We start from the raw sequence: 21,375 nt of genomic DNA on the forward strand, positions 1-21,375 counted from the left end.
GTGTTCTGCCTATGTTTTCCTCTAAGAGTCTTATAGTGTCTGGCCTTATATTTAGGTCTTTAATCCATTTTGAGTTTATTTTTGTGTATGGTGTTAAGGAGTGTTCTACTTTCATTCTTTTACATGTAGCTGTCCAGTTTTCCCAGCACTACTTATTGAAGAGGCTGTCTTTTCTCCATTGTATATTTTTGCCTCCTTTATCAAAGATAAGATGACCATATGTGTGTGGGTTTATCTCTGGGCTTTACTTTCTGTTCCATTGATCTATATTGTGCCAGTACCATACTGCCTTGATTACTGTAGCTTTGCAGTATAGTAATTGAAGTCGGGGAGTCTGATACTTGCAGCTCCGTTTTTCTTTCTCAAGGTTGCTTTGGCTCTTCGGGGCCTTTTGTGTTTCCATACAAATTGTGAAATTTTTATTCTAGTTTTGTGAAAAATGCCATTGGTAGTTTGATAGGGATTGCATTGAATCTGTAAATTGCTTTGGTTAGTATACTCATTTTCACAATGTTGATTCTTCCAATCCAAGAACATGCTATATCTCTCCATCTGTTTGTATTATCTTTAATTTCTTTCATCAGTGTCTTATACTTTTCTGAGTACAGGTCTTTTGTCTCCTTAGGTAGGTTTATTCCTAGGTATTATATTCTTTTTATTGCAATGGTAAATGGGAGTGTTTCCTTAATTTCCCTTCAGATTTTTCATCATTAGTGTATAGGAATGCAAGAGATTTTGGTGCATTAATTTTGTATTCTGCTATTCTACCAAATTCATTGATTAGCTCTAGTAGTTTTCTGGTAGCATCTTTAGGATTCTCTATGTATACTACCATCTCATTTGAAAACAGTGACAGTTTTACTTCTTTTCCAGTTTGGATTCCTTTTATTTCTTTTTCTTCTCTGATTGCTGTGGCTAAAACTTCCAAAACTATGTTGAATAACAGTGGTGAGAGTGGGCAACGTTGTCTTGTTCCTAATCTTAGTGGAAATGGTTTCAGTTTTTCACCACTGAGAATGATGTTGCCTATGGGTTTGTCATATATGCCTTTATTATGTTGAGGTACGTTCCCTATATGCCTACTTTCTGCAGAGTTTTTATCATAAATAGGTATTGCATTTTGTTGAAAGCTTCTTCTGCATCTATTGAGATGATCATATGGTTTCTATCCTTCAGTTTGTTAATATGGTGTATCACATTGATTGATTTGCATATACTGAAGAACCCTTGCATTCCTGGGATAAACCCCACTTGATCATGGTGTATGATCCTTTTAATGTGCTGCTGGATTCTGTTTGCTAGTATTTTGTTGAGTATTTTTGCATCTATGTTCATCAGAGATATTGGCCTGTAGTTTTCTTTTTTTGTGACATCTTTGTCTGGTTTTGGTATCAGGGTGATGATGGCCTTGTAGAATGAGTTTGGGAATGTTCCTTCCTCTGCTATATTTTGGAAGAGTTTGAGATGGATAGCTGTTAGCTGTTCTCTAAATGTTTGATGGAATTCGCCTGTGAAGCCATCTGGTCCTGGGCATTAGTTTGTTGGAAGATTTTTTTTTTTTTTTGCGTATGCAGTCCTCTCACTGTTGTGGCCTCTCCCGTTGCGGAGCACAGGCTCCGGACGCGCAGGCTCAGCGGCCATGGCTCACGGGCCCAGCCGCTCCGCGGCATGTGGGATCTTCCCGGACCGGGGCGCGAACCCGTGTCCCCTGCATCGGCAGGCGGACTCTCAACCACTGCGCCACCAGGGAAGCCCTGTTGGAAGATTTTTAATCACAGCGTCAATTTCAGTGGTTGTGATTGGTCTGCTTATATTTTCTCTTTTTTCCTGGTTCAGTCTCGGAAGGTTGTGCTTTACTAAGAATTTGTCCATTTCTTCCAGATTGTCTGTTTTATTGGCATATAGTTGCTTGTAGTAAGCTCTTATAATCCTTTCTATTTCTGCAGTGTCAGTTGTTATTTCTCCATTTTGATTTCTAATTCTGTTGATTTGAGTCTTCTGCCTTTTTATCTTGGTAGTCTGGCTAATGGTTTATCAATTTTGTTTATCTTCTCAAAAACCAGCTTTTAGTTTTATTGATCTTTGTTATCGTTTTCTTCATTTGTTTTACATTTTTTTCTGATCTGATCTTTGTGATTTCTTTCCTTCTTCTGACTTTGGGGTTTTTTTGTTCTTTTCTAATTGCTTTAGGTGTAAGGTTAGATTGTTTATTTGAGATGTTTCTTGTTTCTTGAGGTAGGACTGTATTGCTATAAATATCCCTCATAGACCTGCTTTTGCTGCATCCCATAGGTTTTGGACCGTCATGTTTTCATTATCATTTGTTTCTAGGTATATTTTGATTTCCTCTTTGATTTCTTCAGTGTTTTCTTGCTTATTAAGTTGTGTATTGTTTAGCCTCCATGTGTTTGTATTTTTTACAGATTTTTTTCCTGTAATTGATATCTAAGGTCATAGCATTGTGGTCAGAAATAACACTTGATACGATTTCACTTTTCTTAAATTTACCAAGGCTTGATTTGTGACCCAAGCTATGATCTATCCTGGAGAATGTTCCATGAGCACTTGGGAAGGAAGTGTGTTAGTTTTTGGATGGAATGTCCTATAAATATCAATTAAGTCCATCTTGTTTAATGTATCATTTAAATCTTGTGTTTCCTTATTTATTTTCATTTTGTTTGATCTGTCCCTTGGTGAAAGTAGGGTGTTAAAGTCCCGTGCTATGATTGTGTTACTGTCGATTTCCCCTTTTATGGCTGTTAGCATTTGCCTTATGTATTGAGGTGCTCCCATGTTGGGTGCATAAATATTTACAATTGTTATATCTTCTTGCATTGATCCCTTGATCATTATGTAGTGTCCTTCTCTGTCTCTTGTAATAGTCTTTATTTTAAAATCTATTTTGTCTGATATGAGAATTGCTACTGCAGCTTTCTTTTGATTTCCATTTGCATGGAATATCTTTTTCCATCCCCTCACTTTCAGTCTGTATGTGTCCCTAGGTCTGAAGTGGGTCTCTTGTAGACAGCATATATATGGGTCTTATTTTTGGATCCATTCAGCCAGTCTATGTCTTTTGGTTGGAGTATGTAATCCATTTACATTTAAGGTAATTATCAATATGTTTTCTTCCTATTACTGTTTTCTTAATTGTTTTGGGTTTGTTATTGTAGGTCTTTTCGTTCTTTTGTGTTTCCTGCCTAGAGAAGTTCCTTTAGATTTGTTTTAAAGCTGGTTTGGTGGTGCTGAATTCTCTTCTTTTGCTTGTCTGGAAAGGTTTTAATTTCTCCTTCGAATCTGAATGAGATCCTTGCTGGGTAGAGTAATCTTGGTGTAGGTTCTTCCCTTTCATCACTGTAAATATGCCCTGCCACTCCCTTCTGGCTTTCAGAGTTTCTGCTGAAAGATCAGCTGTTAACCTTATGGGGATTCCCTTATATGTTGTTGTTTTTCCCTTGCTGCTTTTAATATTTTTTCTTTGTATTTAATTTTTGATAGTTTGATTAATATGTGTCTTAGCGTGTGTCTCCTTGGATTTATCCTGTATGGGACTCTCTGCACTTCCTGGACTTGATTGACTATTTCCTCTCCCATATTAGGGTAGTTTTCAACTATAATGTTTTCAAATATTTTCTCAGTCCCTTTCTCTTTCTCTTCTTCTTCTGGGACCCCTGTAATTTGAATGTTGGTGCATTTAATGTTGTTCCAGAGGTCTCTGAGACTGTCCTTAATTCTTTTCAATCTTTTTTCTTTATTCTGCTCTGTGGTAGTGTTATTTCCACTATTTTATCTTCCAGGTCACTTATCCGTCCTTCTGCCTCAGTTATTCTGCTATTGATTCCTTCTAGAGGATTTTTAATTTCATTTATTGTGTTATTCATCATTGTTTGCTGTTTCGTTCTCCTAGGTCCTTGTTAAATGTTTCTTGTACTTTCTCCATTCTATTTCCAAGATTTTGGATCATATTTACTATCATTACTCTGAATTCTTTTTCAGGTAGACTGCATATTCCCTCTTCATTTGTTTGGTCTGGTGGTTTTTTACCTCGGTCCTTCATCTGCTTCATATTTCTTGTCTCCCCATTTTGCTTAACTTACTGTGTTTGGGGTCTCCTTTTCACAGGCTGCAGATTTGTAGTTCCCATTGTTTTTGGTGTCTGCCCCCAGTGGGTAAGGTTGGTTCAGTGGCTTGTGTAGGCTTCCTGGTGGAGGGGCCTGGTGCCTGTGTTCTGCAGGATGAGGCTGATATTGTCTTTCTGGTGGGCAGGTCCACATCTGGTGGTGTGTTTTGGGGTGTCTGTGAACTCAGTATGATTTTAGGCAGCCTCTCTGCTAATGGATGGGGTTATGTTCCTGTCTTGCTAGTTGTTTGGCATAGGGGTGTCCAGCACTGAAGCTTGCTGGTCCTTGAGTGCATCTGGGTCTTAATGTTGAGATGGAGATCTCTGGGAGAGCTCTCACTGGTTGACATTACGTGGGGCTGGGAGATCTCTGGTGGACCAATCTCCTGAACTCAGCTCTCCCACCTCAGAGGCTCAGGCCTGACACCCAGCTAGAACACCAAGACCCTGTCAGCCACATGGCTCAGAAGAAAAGGGAGGAAAGAAAAGAAAGAAGGAAAAAAAATTACAATAAATAAAGTTATTAAAATAAAAAAAATTAAAATAAAGAAATAAAGTAATAAAAAAGAAAGGAAGAGAGCCCCCAAACCAATAAACAAATCCACCAATCATAACAAGCACTAAAAAGTAAACTAAAATAAACATATAAATCAGAAACTAGTCAGTTGCATACAGCAAACCCCAAGTGTGCAGTTTCTCCCAAAGTCCATTGCCTCAATTTGGGATGGTTCGTTGTCTGTTCAGGTATTCCACAGATGCAGGTACATCAGGTTGATCGTGGAATTTTAATCCGCTGCTCCTGAGGCTGCTGGGAGAGATTTCCCTTTCTCTTCTTTGTTCGCACAGCTCCTGGGATTCAGCTTTGGATTTGGTCCCACCTCTGTGTGTAGGTCACCGGAGGGCGTCTGTTCTTCGCTCAGACAGGACAGGGTTAAAGGAGCCGCTGATTTGGGGGCTCTGGCTCACTCAGGCCGGGGGGAGGGAGGGGTACAGAGTGCGGGGCGGGCCTGCGGCGGCAGAGGCCAGCGTGACGTTGCACCAGCCTAAGGCGTGCCGTGTGGTCTCCCGGGGAAGTTGTCCCTGGATCATGGGACCCTGGCAGTGGCGGGCTGCACAGGCTCCTGGGAGGGAGGTGTGGATACTGACCTGTGCTCGCACACAGGCTTCTTGGTGGCGGCAGCAGCAGCCTTAGCGTCTCATGCCCGTCTCTGGGGTCTGTGCTGATCGCCGCAGCTCGCGCTCATCTCTGGAGCTCGTTTAGGCGGTGCTCTGAATTCCCCTCCCCTTGTGCACCCCGAAACAATGGTCTCTTGCCTCTTAGGCAGTTCCAGACTTTTTCCCAGAGTCCCTCCCTGCTAGCTGTGGCGCACTAGCCCCCTTCAGGCTGTGTTCACGCAGCCAACCCCAATCCTCTCCCTGAGATCTGCCCTCCGAAGCTGGAGCCTCAGCTCCCAGCCCCGCCCGCCCCGACGGGGGAGCAGACAAGCCTCTCGGACTAGTGAGTGCTGGTCGGCACCGACCCTCTGTGCGGGAATCTCTCCGCTTTGCCCTCCGCACCCCTGTGGCTGCGCTCTCCTCCGCGGCTCTGAAGCTTCCTCCCTCCCCACCCCCCACCTCCACCAGAGAAGGGGCTTCTAGTGTGTGGAAACTTTTCCTCCTTCACAGCTCCCTCCCAGTGGTGCAGGTCCCGTCCCTATTCTTTTGTCTCTGTTTATTCTTTTTTCTTCTGCCCTACCCAGGTATGTGGGGAGTTGGTTGCCTTTTGGGAGGTCTGAGGTCTTCTACCAGCGTTCAGTAGGTGTTCTGTAGGAGTTGTTTCACATGTAGGTGTATTTCTGATGTATTTGTGGGGATGAAGGTGATGTCCACGTCTTACTCCTCCACCATCTTGAAGGTCCTCCTGAATTCTCCTGGATGGCTCCAACAAGGATGGTTCCCAGGGTAGTTTCTTGTGGCAGAAAGAATTCAGAGACAGAGGGGGAGGTCAAGAAAACAAAGTGATGATTTATTTACACGATGGATTTTTGGGTTTTTTGCCATTGAATTGTATGAGTTCTTTATGTATTTTGGATATTTACTCCTTACCAGATAATGTGATTTGCAAATATTTTCTCCCATTTCATAGGTTGCCTTTTGGTTTTGTTGATGGTTTTCTTTGCTGTGCAGAAGCGTTTTAGTTTGATGTAGTCCCACTACTGATTTTTGCTTTTGTTGCTTGTGTTTTTGCTGTGTATTCAGGAAACCGCAGCCGAGACTAGTCTCAACAACCTTTTTCCCCTGTCTTTTCTTCTAGGATTTTTACAGTTTCAGGTCTTAAATTTAAGTTTTTATTCCATTTCAAGTTTATTTTCGTGTGCGGTGTAAGACAGGGGACCTTGTTCATTCCTCTGCATGTGGTTTATTCCATTTCAGGTTCATTTTCGTGTGCGGTGTAAGACAGGGGACCTTTTTCATTCCTCTGCGTGTGGTTATCCGGTTCTCCCAGCGCCGTTTGTTGAGGAGACTATCCTTTCCCCACTGAGTATTCTTGGCTCCCTTGGCAGATACTAGTTGACCATTGATTTGGAGTTTCTGAGCCTCAAGGCTCTTAGGGGCTAATGGAGGCAAACACACACAAAGTATGTTGTTACAACACAAATTACAAATAAAGGTATGTGCAGAGTGCTTGAGGAGCCTCAGGGTTCAGGGAAGACTTCCAAGAAAAATATGCTCTTAAGACTGGAGGAAAAAGTAAGAATGATTGTCTGTCATGGACAAAGATGTGGGTCTCATGCTTTTGTTTACCTGACATGCTGTGAAATGCATGGTACCCACGGAATGGATGAAATGGGGAGCAGTGAAAACGCACGGTGCATGTTGGGCATTACCAGTGGTGCAGTGTTACTAAAGGGTTAAAGTCTCTGGGGGGAGAGGTGAGAGAGACGCTTGGACTTATTGACAAGGATAATGGATGGTCCGAGATACCATGTTAAGGAGCTTGGGTCTTGTCTGGGAAAGCCCGTAAAGAGCTTCAGATGGTGATAGTGTTGATGGATTCATAGGGACTAGATTAGGAGCTGGTGGGCTAGTATATTAGGCAAGAAATGATGAGTGTCTAACTACAAGATAGGGATGAGAAAAGGGTTATTTAGAGATGAGCAAATGATTGCCTATGGGTAACACGGTGGGGAGATAGTGCAGAGCAGAGATATGAGAGAATTGCTGGGTTTTAACCTTTGAACAACTGGGTGGATGGTAGAACTTTTAAGTTGAGATAAGGAATATAGTACAAAGTGGGAATGATTACAGTGATAGCTAACATTTATGGGGTAGTAAGCACTAGGTGTTGTGCTGTATGCTTTATGTGTATTAACTTATTGACGGTAATAACCCATGAAGTAGCTACACTATTATCCCCACTTTATAGATGAGAAAATTGAGGCAGGGAGCAACGGCTAAGGTCCCATTTAGCTAAGATACAAAACTAGGCATTTTGGCACCAGAGCTTAGCACTTAGTCTCAACATGATAACAATAGCATTGTTGTGACCCTTATCGATGTGACCAATAGCGTGAAACCTGAGTTCTTGTAATACTTTATATTTCACAACACAACACTTGTGGAATGATAATGGGTGATGCCTTTAAGCATGACTTACGTGGTTACATTAGTTGGTGGAATATAGTAGCAAATGACTATCTGTTATAATAGTGAATTGGTTTAATTTGTGCAAAGTACAAGAGTATTGGATTTACCAACATTGATTTATAAACAATCTAGGAATTGAAGAAAAGTTTAAAAATAGGCAGTATTTTGAAAATTTTAGGCAATTGCCCATTGTATAGCTTGTTTTACATTTTTCACAGAGAGGTGGGGGGGAAATCTGCTTGTTAAAGCTCTTCGTATTTCTCTTTGTATCCTGGTGTCTTACACATAATGGAAACTCGACTGTCAGGTTGGGGATGGGAAGAGAGGAAGCCGAGACATGAATCAAGACAGCTCGAAGGAGTTCTGGTCGGTGGGATGGGATCCATGCACAGTGGGGGGCACCTTGCACAGGAGCACACTGGCAGGTGGTTGGTCCCAGCAGGAGGCGAGGCAGGATGTAGCCGTGGGTGTGGGTGCAGACAGTGGGTAAATGTGTTAGTGGGAGTAGATAGAAGGTCTCTGTTGTTTGCTTCTCTGTTTTCAGGGAATAAGACAAAGGAGGATATCAGGTCTTCATCTCCCCTAGTCTTCCAGCACTGCTCTTAGGGACCAGCCATTTCCGTGCGGCCAGACCCAGTGGTCACTTCCTTTTTGAAATACTTTCTTCACTTGGCCGTGACCGTGCTCTCTTAGTTTTCCTTCTGCCTTATTGCCACTCTTCAGCCTTCTTTGCCAGTGCCTCTTTATCTCCCTGACTTCTAGCTCTAGAGCTCAAAATGCAGAGCGCTTTTTCCTCTGTCTGCAGTCGCTCCCTGGGGGATGTCATTCAGGTCCCTGACCCTGAACGCCGCTTGTGTGTGCCGATGACCCCCGAATTCGAGCTCCGAGCCCTTACCTCTCTGCTGGGCTCCAGACCGCATAGCTGACCACCTGCTCACTGGCATTTCTTGGCAGTCTCCTAGGTATCTCACTTGACATGTCCAAAACTGTGCTTGATTCTCCCTCCCCAAATCTGCCGTGGCCCTTATCTGTAGTCTTTTCCTTTTCAGTGAATGGCTACTATACCAGAGTAGAGTAGGACTTAGTTCTAAGATTTTACCTCAGACATGATGTAAACTTCCTTTGATGGAAGTTCCTTCAAAATTGGACCCTTCCTTCCCCTTTCCTCCATGGCTCTCGCCAGCCGCCCAACGGGCTCTCACAGGGACGATTCCAGCAGCCCCCTAGTCAGGTCACCTGGCTTCTGTCCTGGGCCCGGTGAGCCTGTTAAAGCCAAGTCACATCACATCGCTCTTGTGTCCACAAGCAGCCAGTGTGTCTCCGTCCCACTCCAGTACACACCAGAGTCTGCACGGCCCTGCACTCTGCGGCTCCTCCTCCCTGCTTCTGCCGCGTCACTCTGGCTGTCCAGGCCTCCTTGTAGCTCCTTGAACATGCCAGGCCTTTTCTCTTCTCAAGGGCCTGCTTTTCTCCTTGCCTGAAAGCCTGTTTTCCTAGCTAATCGGTGTCACTCCCTCCCCCTCTTTCCAGGTCTCTGCTTCAGTGTAGCTGTGTCTGAGCAGCCTCCAGGACCACCCTGGATACCCAGGAATCTCTTGTCCCGGGAACTCGGGGGTTCTCCCACGATGCTTTACGTTTCTTCATACCACCTCTTGTTACTACCTCTTGACATATTATACATTTTTTTATCATCTTTTTTATCCTGTTAGAATGTAAGCTCCATGGTGATAGGGACGTTTCCCCCTTCCTTCTTGATGATATCCCAGTGCCTCAAATAACAGCGTTTGGCACGTTATAGCTATTTACTAAGTATTTATTGAATGCGTTGCATGAATGAGTAACTGTTTCATGAACAGCTTTCCTGTTCATCTCTAAATGGCTGGGTAAGTCAGTGTTGATCTAACCGAGTGTTCTTTCCCTTCCACAGCACGATGGGCACTTCCGTTCAAGGAGGCACGTATCCCAGCCAGGCTTCAGTGTATAGTCCTCCTCCTGCCGCCCCCGACGTCACCATATACCAGAACGCAGGGAGCAGCCTGTCCCAGGTGCCGAACTATACTTTACCATCGGCGCTGCCCCAGCCGCCTCCGCCCCAGCAGCCGTACTCTCCGAAGGCCCTGCTGTAGGGCTGGGATTCCTCTTTGTGGCAAATACCTGCTAAACGCCGATGACAATGTTACGAGATTCTTTGATATCTTAAGATTTGTTTATCCTCAGCTTATAGGAATCGTATCTTGGTCAGCAAGTTCCAATATTCAAGAAGGGAGACCTCTCTTCAATTTGCACTGACTTTTTAGAGGTCCTCCCCTCCCCCTCCCCCAGAGGAATGAAACTACTTACAACATCTAATTCCTTTCGTAATATGAAAGAATCAGTGCAAGATTATTTGTCTCGTAAAATTACCTGGTCTGCAGAAAGTCAAACTGGCAAGCACCGTTGTGGCAGATGTGTGCATAGATCGCTGTGTAACTTCACTCGTGGCCACTTTGAACCACGGTGGTGATCATGTGAATATATTTAACACTGTTAACTTAATTGACATTGCTGTTTTATTTTAATCATGAGCAACTACCATGTTTCATAATGTTTTGTGTAAATTTAAGAGAATTACACTGTCCTTTTGAACTGCAAGAGAACAACGCTGTAGCATATGTACATGAAGGCATTATGTTGTCCATGTTTCAGTTTCCCATTAAACTGAACCTTCCTTGGAGTAATTGTGCGCTGAACACACGTATGTTATGTCGTTGTGTGGCCTCTTCATACTACTAGCTGTCATCACACCAGCGTACAGTAGCTAAATTTTTGGTGCATTTATAGGAAATGATGATGTTCCCTTTTAAACTTTTACATTTTGGCATGATATTTCAGAATACTGTGGGACCATGAGACAAAATTAAGTTGGACCACATTCTTTATATCTTACTTTTAAAGAAATAATGTTAATTTACTTTTTCCTAGTTGAAGATAGTAATTAGGTTTCTAAGCTGTATACTGTGTTTATTGGTGGCAGTGACACCAAAGATAGAGGCAATGGATAGAAGCTTTGAAACTGGAAAGAAAACATGAATTACACTACGTTTTCAAAGTCTCTTGTAATTATTTAGGCTATAACAAAATTTGATTCATCTGTCTTATTCCACTGCTAGTCTTTTAAATATGTCTTTAACACAGTGTATCCTTCAATTCTTCATTAAAATGGATGTAAGTGGATGTTTCAAAGTCATCTAGATTCCTGGCTTTGCTTAACAGTTTGTTTATTTATTCTTGTCTTTCAAACGGGATTTATGGGCTGCTCTCTCTCTTAAAGTTCTAACTGGAATTATTTTGGCTTCTTATTCAGGAGTAGTTTGAATGAATGCTTTTCTTTTAATCCATATGTAATATGTTTTCTACTGACATTTTAATCTCCTTAAATATTTATAATTTCCCTAGTTTTGTGCTATTATTTAAACAACTGAAAAATTGAGTTGAGCATCGTAGTAAATGAATTGATTTAGTAACAGGTGTCACACCATAAATGAAGATTTAATTTATATTTTTTGAGACTATTATGATCAGGTACTTGCTTTCCTTTTGGCAAATGATTCCATCTTTGGCAAGGTAGGTTCAAATTTAAATCCTCATCTTCAACTTAGGGTGTTTCACCCTGGTGGTGTGTTTTCCTGAGTTTAGAGTACGTTGCCCTCAAATAGTAATTTTAAAATTTGAATTCAAACTTTACATTAAAATTTTTTTAATACGTTGTTTTTTGATGAACATTGTCAAAACATTGTACTCTTCCTCATTCCAATTTGAATACTCTAGTTTAAGTGATACACTTCGTCTCAAGTCACATTGTATTTTTCTCTTTGTCTTTTGATGAATTCCTGTTTACCAATGGCAAATGTATCATTTTTCCCATTTTATTTTGATATGCTTCATGATGTAAAATTAATGATATATTCTCTAGTATGTGTTTTGCCCTGTAAAAGTCAAAGAATGGTGAAATGAAAAAAGACTCCCTTTATTACAATGCATATGCAAGTTTCTTTGCCTTTATAAAGATTTAAATGATGAATACTTAAAACTGATACTATATTAGTTTGCAGTTTTCACTTATTAGGTATAAAAATAGCAGACGGAAAAAATTCCACTGAAAAGGAACCACTGTATTTTCCATCTTTCAGATGACATGGCAAGGACGGAAATAGGAAAGGACCAGTTAGGAGCACAGTGATTTTGTTCTGCAACCAGTGTATGTGTGGCACTTCTGTAAAATCTTTCTTTAAAAGATAGCTGTCCCTTTTTAAAGGGAAAAGGATTATTTATAAAAAGAACTAACTATAATATGAATTTCTGTGAAGCAAATTTTACTTCTCAGTTTATTTCTCAGTTTATAAAGTTTGTGTATCCATAAGCCAGTGACATTTGAATGGAAAAATTCAGCCCAGTTATATACTATCTAGCTTTAGTAGCCAACAAACCCCACAGTCAGTTGGATGGACAATATATCAGTGCCCTAAACCTACCTAGTAGGAATAATATGTAGTATGTCCTTACCATGATTTTACAGTCTTTTCTAACTCCCTGGTCCTGCTTCACCGTTACCTGTCTCTCCTACTCAGTGATGAACCTTTTCCTCTGCCCAGAGATTCCCTTCTTTATATTAAAAACTTCTGGACCTTGTTTCTATACCTCTTAATTTTTGTAATTAGAATGCTTAATAGACCCCTAACATTCTTTTCTGATAGATGCTATTTTCATATATGACATGTGTATAATTCAGCATGAAACTATCTTTAGTCCCAAGCTTCAAGTTTATACAAGATAAATTAGTGTCCTATATGATAAACCATGCAACTGCAAAAACTATATAATTATTTTCTAAAATGAGGTCCATTGGTATAATTGGTCAAATTTTTACTTCTTTAATACATTAAAATTAGTTTTCTTTTTCTCATCTTACCGATTGTATTAACAATTATGTAGCATCCTGTTATATAACTCTTTAAATATTTAATAACAAAATTATAGTTTAAATTCTTCACTCATATCATTTTCTAATTAAAAATTTTTTTTCATTGTCAATGAATCCTTGTACCCTTTAGAATAAATATATAAAAGAAACTTACCTAAATATTTTCTCAAAGACGTTATGTTCAGTTATCTTTTATTTTAGAATCATGGTTCGATTAAGTGTTCTAGTCAACTATCTAGATTATTTTCTGTGCTGTTTATAATTACATGCCCCCCTGGTTTTTAAGCAAAGCTGCCTTGAGTTTTATGTATTCTTTTTTAGTGTGGTCTTCCTTTGAAATTATAATAGTCAGTAATTTTTTTCCCTGAAGTTTTTCTAGCTTCAGCAATATTTTTTCCTTATAATATTCTAGAGCATTTTAAATCTCAATGTTTAAAATATTAGGTTTCCTTATTGAACAAAACCTAACATTTTATTGGTGATAACTTGTGGTCATACTGTTTGTTCTTTGTTGATTTTTCAACTCCCTAGCTTTATGTTAATACTTCCCTCTGCCATTATTCTCTGTTTCCTGCTTCTTTTAGAGTCAAGAGTTTCTGATAAAGATTGCAGATTAAATTATTGTGTCAGTAAGCCCTTGTATAAACGCGAAAGCAACTGATTCTAATAATCGTTTGATGTTCAGAGACTTTAAAAAAAAAGTTATGTCTGTTTTAGAAAAGAGTATATACAAATTCATTGATCTGCTGCCCTCATCAGTAACAAATACCTTTTGAGTTTATAGCCTCAAAATGTGTCTATGTATTTACAAATTATAGAAGTTCTACTGTAGTAGAACTAATACATATAGTACTAATAGTATTAGTATATAGTATATAGTATATACTATATGTATTAGTACTATAATAACATATACTATAATACATATAGCACATTATGAAACACACCAAAAATAGAAATCTTACAGGGCCAGAGATAAATTATTAATAGAAATTCTAATATTTTCTTCCTGTATCTCTGGTTCATTTAGTCTGTGCCCTAGGATGTATATGCCCGATTTGGAGACCACTGTTTCAGAGGTTAAGATTAAGCAGAGGGGAATACGATGTTACTAAGCTGGCCCTTTGAAGTCAGTATCTGATACTACAGGTGGTGCTTTTCCCAGCAACTCTTACGTTGAGAATTTTCAGACTTACAGAAAGATTGAAATAATGTATTGAACACCTGAGTAACACTTCGTCCTGATTGACTAATCATTCACATTTTGTCCCATTTGCTTTATCTCTTTATGTATGTTTATATCTACGTGTGTGTGTGTGTATCCATGTTTGTGCATAGGTGTGTCTGTATGTGCATGTGCACATATACTTTATTGTGTGAATAGACAAAGTTACAGACTTCGCACTAAACTAGACACCTAAGCATTTCATCATGTATTTTGTAAGGATAAGTACATATTCCTTCATAACCTAAACCGTTGTCACATCTAAGAAAATTAACAGTAATTCTGTAATATTATTCTTACCAAACATCCCCAAACTGTTTTATAGGGACAGTTTTTTAAAAATCCAGGAAATATATCACATTTTTAATGTCCATTTATTCTCTCTTAATCTGGATTGATCTCTGCTTTTTTTCCCCGCCTTTTTAAAGATCTACACCAGTTGTCTCATAGTGTGTCCCACATTCTGGATTTACCTCTTCTTTCTTTATGATGTTATTTAATTAACTTGATGCACTGTTCTCATTATAGTACTCTTTATTATTAATTAATCCCCCCAAATTGCAGTCAGAACTATGTGACTTATGGTTACAGGGGATGAATCTAAATTTTTAAAGCTCGTATCAGAAAACTGTACATATAAATGAACATTGTTAGCCTAAAGTATGGTTATTCTGTATAAGAGGCGGTGTGCTCAGGCCATTGATGCTACCGTGGCTCAGTACAGTTTTGTGTTCTCCCTTTCAAATTGCGTTCAGAGTACCTGAAGAAAATTTGTGCCCTTGAAAAAAATAATTGGCTCCCCTTGTCCACCATTCAAAACCAAATGAGCTTTTCTCAAGCTTGTGAATGTACCTGATTCACTCCGGATGGCTTTTAGGTATTTTAGAAATGTCGTCAACAATTATAGCACTTTGTTTTGGGATGTGTACATTTTGGCATGTTTGTTTAAAAAGACTTCTCTTTACCTTTTAGTCATATCTTCTATTAAGATATTGAAATCACTTCAGAGGAAGGGAAATCCTTTCTTTTTAAAAGTTCTAGTTTTTACTTATTTTCCTCGAATTGGTTGCCAAATTGGAATCAGGGCAACTAAAATTTATACCCACAGTCAAGTTAGAAACACATGCAAGTTACAATAATGTACACTATCAGGTTGTGAAATAGCTTGTTTAAGCCCTTACATTATTTCTGTTGGTTAATGGCTTTTAAAAAAATAGAATAAATGTTTGGAATCCATTGTTTCTGTGGCAGGATATATGAAGTTTCTTAAGTGCAGGATAATTAAATATCTTGTTACTTTAAAAAGAGATATGTAAACAATTGAGAATGTTTTTGATTAATTATGTGTAATATTATGTTAGGCATTTAAGATGCCAACTGTGAAACGTCCATACGGCATGATTATTTTCCTCAGAACTAAAAACACACAAAAAATACCTATGTACTGGTTTTGGATTTTGTTCCTTTTCCCTCAGAGAAAAATGTTTCAATTTAATATCTTTGATATTCTGTAATTTAAAAATACAATGATAACACTTAGTTGTGAAACATGACTGAAGAAGTTGTAGTGAAGAATACAGGTAAATTCATTTAATAATTACCAAAGAAGCTTCATTATAACAAGTCCATTTCCATAAATGGCAGACGGCACAGGATAAAATGAAAGATTTCAGTATTTGCATTGTAAAATGTCTGTTTTGACCACATGGGTTTTTTGTAAAGGATGTGGTAATACTTTTGGTTGAAGAAAAGAATAAGAACTAAATTATGTTATGGGAGTTTGTTGGCGTTCTATTCTGCTATGAAGTGGAAATTTCAGTTCATTGCCCTAGGAATTTAGATTTTAACCCAGATATATCTTTTCTCAAAAGAATATCTTGCTAGATATGTGATCCTGGGCAGTTCCATCAATCTCTTGGGCCTTCTCTTTATTTATAAATTGTAGTGTTAGTGTAACTGTTACATGATCCTTTGAAGCTTGCAGAAATTCTGTGCTTCAGATCCTCAGCCTCCCTGCCATTCAGCCTGAATAACTCATCTGTGCCACTGCAGTTACCTCATAGCTCAGAAAAGGAAAAGGTACTGAAACTCGGGAACATGTTTCCAGCACACGGTCATAACAGTATATTCCCTGTGAGTAATCTGGGGATACCTGATGTTCATTAGTAAACTCCTGAGCCTTTTGTTGATGTTTGAGTGACCCCACCAGGAACATCTGCACTTTGAGTAGAAGCACTTTCATTTGATAGTACTTTCACTTTCATTGGGGGAAGAATTAAATAATTACGACTGAAGCATATACTGTTTTCATATCTTCAAGCTAAAGGAGAGAGGTAGCATTGGACTATATGAAATTTTACCGTTTTTGATGTTCTTATAGGCAGAGTTGGGTTTATTGACGTGAAAATGATGATGAAGCCAACATACTATATACTTGCCATCCTTTGGCTCTTTTATTTACTAAGTAAGCAGATTACCTGAAATGTTAGAGAACTATGGAAAGTAGCAGTTTCCATCTTTGAGGCTGGCCAAGTGAGTCTTTTTCTAATATTCCAAATAAGGTACACAATCAGCAACAGCATTTTTTTACATCACAAATATTTGGCCTAGAAAAATGTCGTTACACATTGTTACAAGTTATTAATGTTAATACACATAAACATTAGCCGTTAAAGGTTTTTTTTCTAGTCAACTTTTTTCTTGTATGTCAATCAGTTACATGTGTCTGTTATTTTATATAGTTATATAAAACAATTCCAAGGGTAAAATGTATATTTTTTAGTTTTCTTGTTTGCACTTTAGGCAATTACATACCCTGCTGGCATTAAAGAAAATTCTTTCCTAAATTAGTTTATGCTGAATCTGATAAAAAAGGCTTATATCAAGTATTCAATAAGGTAGATGATAAGCTTTTTCAGAGTGGGGGAAAGACAAAATTTCCAATTGTTATCACTGGTTGTGTCATATTCTCCCTTTGTAAGCAGGAATAGTCACTGACTTTTCAGAATTTTTTTTGCTGTCTCATGCTAATTTTTTCAAGAATAATTCCGGGAGTTTATTTTATTGTTTATTTTAACTCTTTCCCAGCACTTGTATATATTTAACTATGAGGACCTATTTGAAAAGCAAAAAAACACCCCCAAATTTTATTATATTTGCAACATGACTCTGTTTATGCTTTCAGTGGGGAACGTTAACATTGGGTAAGTGTCCAGTTTATACTAAATGTTTGTTTTATGTATGTTATAATTCACAGTGGTCAGGGAAATTGTTCTCAAAAATTAAGCAGAGAAGCATAGATTAATAGCTAAAGGAGCTGAGTTTAGGCATAAAACATATTTGTTTTTAACAGTTTTGTCAAAAACACTTTAAAAACTTTGAAGTATTCCATTTTTGACGAAGAGGTAAGCGTCATTAAATTAAAATTGACTAGCATGATCTAAATTACTGTGTGTAGTATGTTTTGAAAGTCATATTTCTAAATATTCTTTTTATCTAGTAATCCACAGCTTATTAATCAAATGCTGTGTATAACTCATTTTTTTTCTGGGTATTTACAGCAAGAGCTATTGTCTGAGAAACGTAAAATTCTATACATAATGTTTGAAATCAATTCAAGGGCAACCTTAACGTTGTCTAGCAGATAACTCCTGTATATTGGACTTGAATGGTTGTAATTTTGGTGACCTGCAGCTCATAATAGAATACAGGAAATTCTGCTGTCATTCATGTATGTGCTCTAAAAATCACTGTGCTGTGCATAACTGCAAACTAAAAAAGCCTTAGGTTTTGTGGGGAAAACTGGTTAAACTTCAGCAATGACATACTGAAGAGTAAAAATAAGAACCTAATTTAGGGATTTCCCTGGTGGTCCAGTGGTTTGAACTCCGAGCTTCCACTGCAGGGGACACAGGTTCGATCCCTGGTTGGGGAACTAAGATCCTGCAGGCAGTGCAGCATGGCCAAAAAAAAAAAGAAAGAAAGAAAAATCTAATATAAACAGTATTAACTGTTTTACATGTTAAATGGTTTCTAGATCCATGAATATTACAATAAATATGGCACTTTGCCTTGAAAGAGACCTGAGGCATGCCTGTGGGAGTGGGTGTGGGAAGGGTTGTATTTGTGGATTGACTGAAGGTGGGCGGAGGGCCCGCTGGTGTCGGAGGGCAGGTTGCGACACCAGACCTGGGTGAGCTGAGGGCGCTGGTGGTGTGAGGTGTGCACGCGTGTGTGTTTTGCCTATTCCTGCGTGTGTTTTGTGCGTTCCTGTGCTGCTCAGTTTAGCCGGGTGCAGTTTTCCGCACTTCCCCCACCATTTCTCCTGGACGAAGCCACGCAAACTGGAATTTCCATTTTGCTTACATTGTTCCTCAGTGTTCTCTCCTGCAGCAAGCTTTGTTTTCCAAACAGTCATTATATCAAAACTGACTCTCAAAGTCATTTAGAGATGGAGAATGAGTGGCTAGTCACTATTAATTTCTAACTTAAAAAAATACCTTTTATACTTTTAAGCGATTGATAAGAATTATGGATATCTAGGATACAAAGCTTTCTTTCCCCCTACTAGATCAGAAAGGATCCCAGTTGAGCATGTGAGCACATTCAAATTCAAAGAATTATGCGTTTTGCTTTATTATAGTGAGAATATATGCCCTACAACCTTGCCCCCTCCTTCCAAAAAAGAAAGGAAAATTAAGGAAAACCATTGTATTCTGAGTTAAGTGGGCATAGCCATCATGCCATTATTTCCATTGATTTTTTTAAATTAACTGTTAATTTGTCCTTCAGTTGGCTGACTTTTGAATGTGTACCAGGTTTTCAAGGTTTACTAACTGATTTCTAAATTTTTACCTATTTCGCAGCACTAAATATAGTAGAAGTACTTTTACAAATCAGAAAATATGAATACAGGTTATTTACATGTTAATTTTGACATCAACAGATTTTTGTTTTGTTGGACAAAATTCCTCCATTTATTTCTAAAGCATACTGTGTAAATGAGCGAGTCTTCCTAGGGTTGAGGTTATCCGTGTTGGTCACATCTACACTGGCTTATTGCATTCACTTTTCCTGGTCCTCAGTTTAATCATCTATAAAGTGAGTTATGTCTCTTAAGTTCTGTTCCAGCTGCACTTCCTCCAGGTGATGTGAAAAACAGCATCGCTTTAATTTTATTTATTTAACAAGCACTTGTGTCATTCTTACTGTGGGATGGGTACCACTCTAAGTGCTTTTCAGATAACTCATTTAAACTAGGGTGACGTTGGAGGTGAGGAAACTGAGGCAGAGAGTTTGGTAATTTGCTCAAGGTCACCCAGCCAGATGAAGGCGAAGCGGGGGCTCAAACCTAGGTAAAGGTTGCACTCTTGTCCATCAGTTTGTCATTGAAACGTTGATTCACTGTACCGTGTGGAAACTCTGGATGCAGCTGTGGAGAATGAGGCAGGCCCCTGCTCTCCAGAGTCTTCTCACTAAGGGAGGATTTTGTACTCGTGTGTGTATCCCACATAAGGACTCCAAGGTAGATATCTGTGAGACTACCACATTAGAATGTAAAAATATACATTTTCAGGTTAAGTAATTGGTTCCACGTTTCTAACTGGTTTATTTAAGATGGCTTAAATAAACCACAGGGTTCTAATCTGATGGTGGTAAACTAGGTGAGATTCTTTCAGGGGACTATGGAGACACGATAGTCAAAAGGCCTACTTAATTGATACCTAAGATTAATGATATGTGTAGAAATTAAAATAGTTATGCTGAATCATTTACATTAAAAGTTCTTAGTCAAACCAAATCCCCTGTATGTATGTTAATATGAGCTTCTTGAGGATCGGAATGGAATCTTTTTCATCTTTTTATCTGTATTGTACCTAGAATAATATTTTTCCTACTGTATTCATTTAAGTGTTGAGTGAATGATCAATTCAGTTTTACAGTGTGCAAGATGATTCTGCAGAGAGCTCTGTGTCTGTCAGGGACCTGCCAGGAAGTCGAATTACACTCAGGAGGTCAACTGCACAAGCTTTCGTGAAAGAACTACTTACTGAAGACTAAGGGAACGAGCAAGGGAAGTTGAGGCATCCTCTACCGTCAGGACCCCTGAGTCAAAAGCGGTAAGTGCTTCATAGCAATGCACGGAGCCCAGTGAGAGCTGGACTCATTGGAGGAGGGACAGACGGACAGAGCTGTGACTGGCACAGCAGCAGGAAAGAGGCGCAAGGGGAGTGAATACCCTAGTGTCCCCTGCTGCCCTCGGATCTCCTGCTGGGCCGCTCATTGGCTGAACCCAACTGGAATACAGAATGATGGGGACATCCATGTGGGGGGACAAATGGAGAACAGCCAGCATGGGAGAAACATATCTGGATGTGTCTCAGTCCACTCAGGCTGCTATCACAGAATGCCATAGACCAGGTGCCTTATAAGTAACAGAAATTTATTTCTCACAGTTCTGGAAGCTGGGAAGTCCAAGGTCAAGACGCTGGCAGATTCAGTTTATGAGGGCCTGCTTCCTGGTTCATAGCTGTCTTCTCACTATAACCTCTAACGGCAGAAGGAAGGAGGTAGGCAGCTCCTTGGGGTCTCTCTTATAAGGGCACTAATCCCATTCATGAGAGCTCTGCCCTCATGACCTAATCGCCTCCCAAAGACCCCACCTCCAGACACCATCACACTGGGGCTTCGAATTTCAACATGAATTTTGCGGGGACATAAGTATTCGATCTATAGCATGACTGAAGCGTGCATTGTCATTGAATGCAATTTGATTCACTGCTTGCAAAAATATTAAAAATTTTCCTCTATCAATTGTATTATCACATATTTTATGAAAAGCCAGACATGTTCTAGGTATTTTCCAGTTAATCCTTTAATATTCACATTGCTAAGAGTTGACATAAAGTACTGAATTTAAATTATCAGTAGGTGGGCTTCCCTGGTGGTGCAATGGTTAAGAATCCGCCTGCCAACACAGGGGACACGGGTTTGAGCCCTGGTCCAGGAAGATCCCACATGCCGCGGAGCAACTAAGCCCGTGCGCCACAACTACTGAGCCTGCGCTCTAGAGCCCACGAGCCACAGCTACTGAGCCAGCGTGCCACAGCTACTGAGCCCGTGTGCCACAACTACTGAAGCCCGCGCACCTAGAGCTCGTGCTCCACAACAAGAGAAGCCACCGCAGTGAGAAGCCCGCGCACCGCAACAAAGAGTAGCCCCCGTTCGCCTTGCTTGCTGCAACTGGAAAAAGCCCGCACGCAGCAACGAAGACCCAGTGCAGCCAAAAATAAATAAAATAAATTATCAGTAGGTGGTGCTGCTGAGATTGAATCCAGAAAAATCTATAACAGACACTTAACTGAAAGATTAGGATTCAGACAGGTTATGTGGGAAAGAATGTGACAGAGCCGTCAATTTCTGATTTATTGTTTTCCATGACAT

The 21,375-nt window shown here is 39.5% G+C and overlaps 1 protein-coding gene across 1 annotated transcript in view; it reads left to right on the forward strand.

The window, feature by feature from the left end:
* The window catches only part of STAM (signal transducing adaptor molecule), a 69,658-nt gene extending 57,243 nt beyond the window's left edge, over window positions 1-12,415 (forward strand). Inside the window, exon 14 of the mRNA XM_060162664.1 lies at window positions 9,675-12,415. Coding sequence (XP_060018647.1) covers window positions 9,675-9,873 — 199 coding nt within the window. The 3' untranslated portion in view covers window positions 9,874-12,415. The remainder of the gene's footprint in view (window positions 1-9,674) is intronic.
* Window positions 12,416-21,375: the final 8,960 nt, after the last annotated feature.

The sequence above is a fragment of the Lagenorhynchus albirostris genome, chromosome 1 (genome assembly GCF_949774975.1).
Source record: "Lagenorhynchus albirostris chromosome 1, mLagAlb1.1, whole genome shotgun sequence".
NCBI lineage: Eukaryota > Metazoa > Chordata > Mammalia > Artiodactyla > Delphinidae > Lagenorhynchus > Lagenorhynchus albirostris.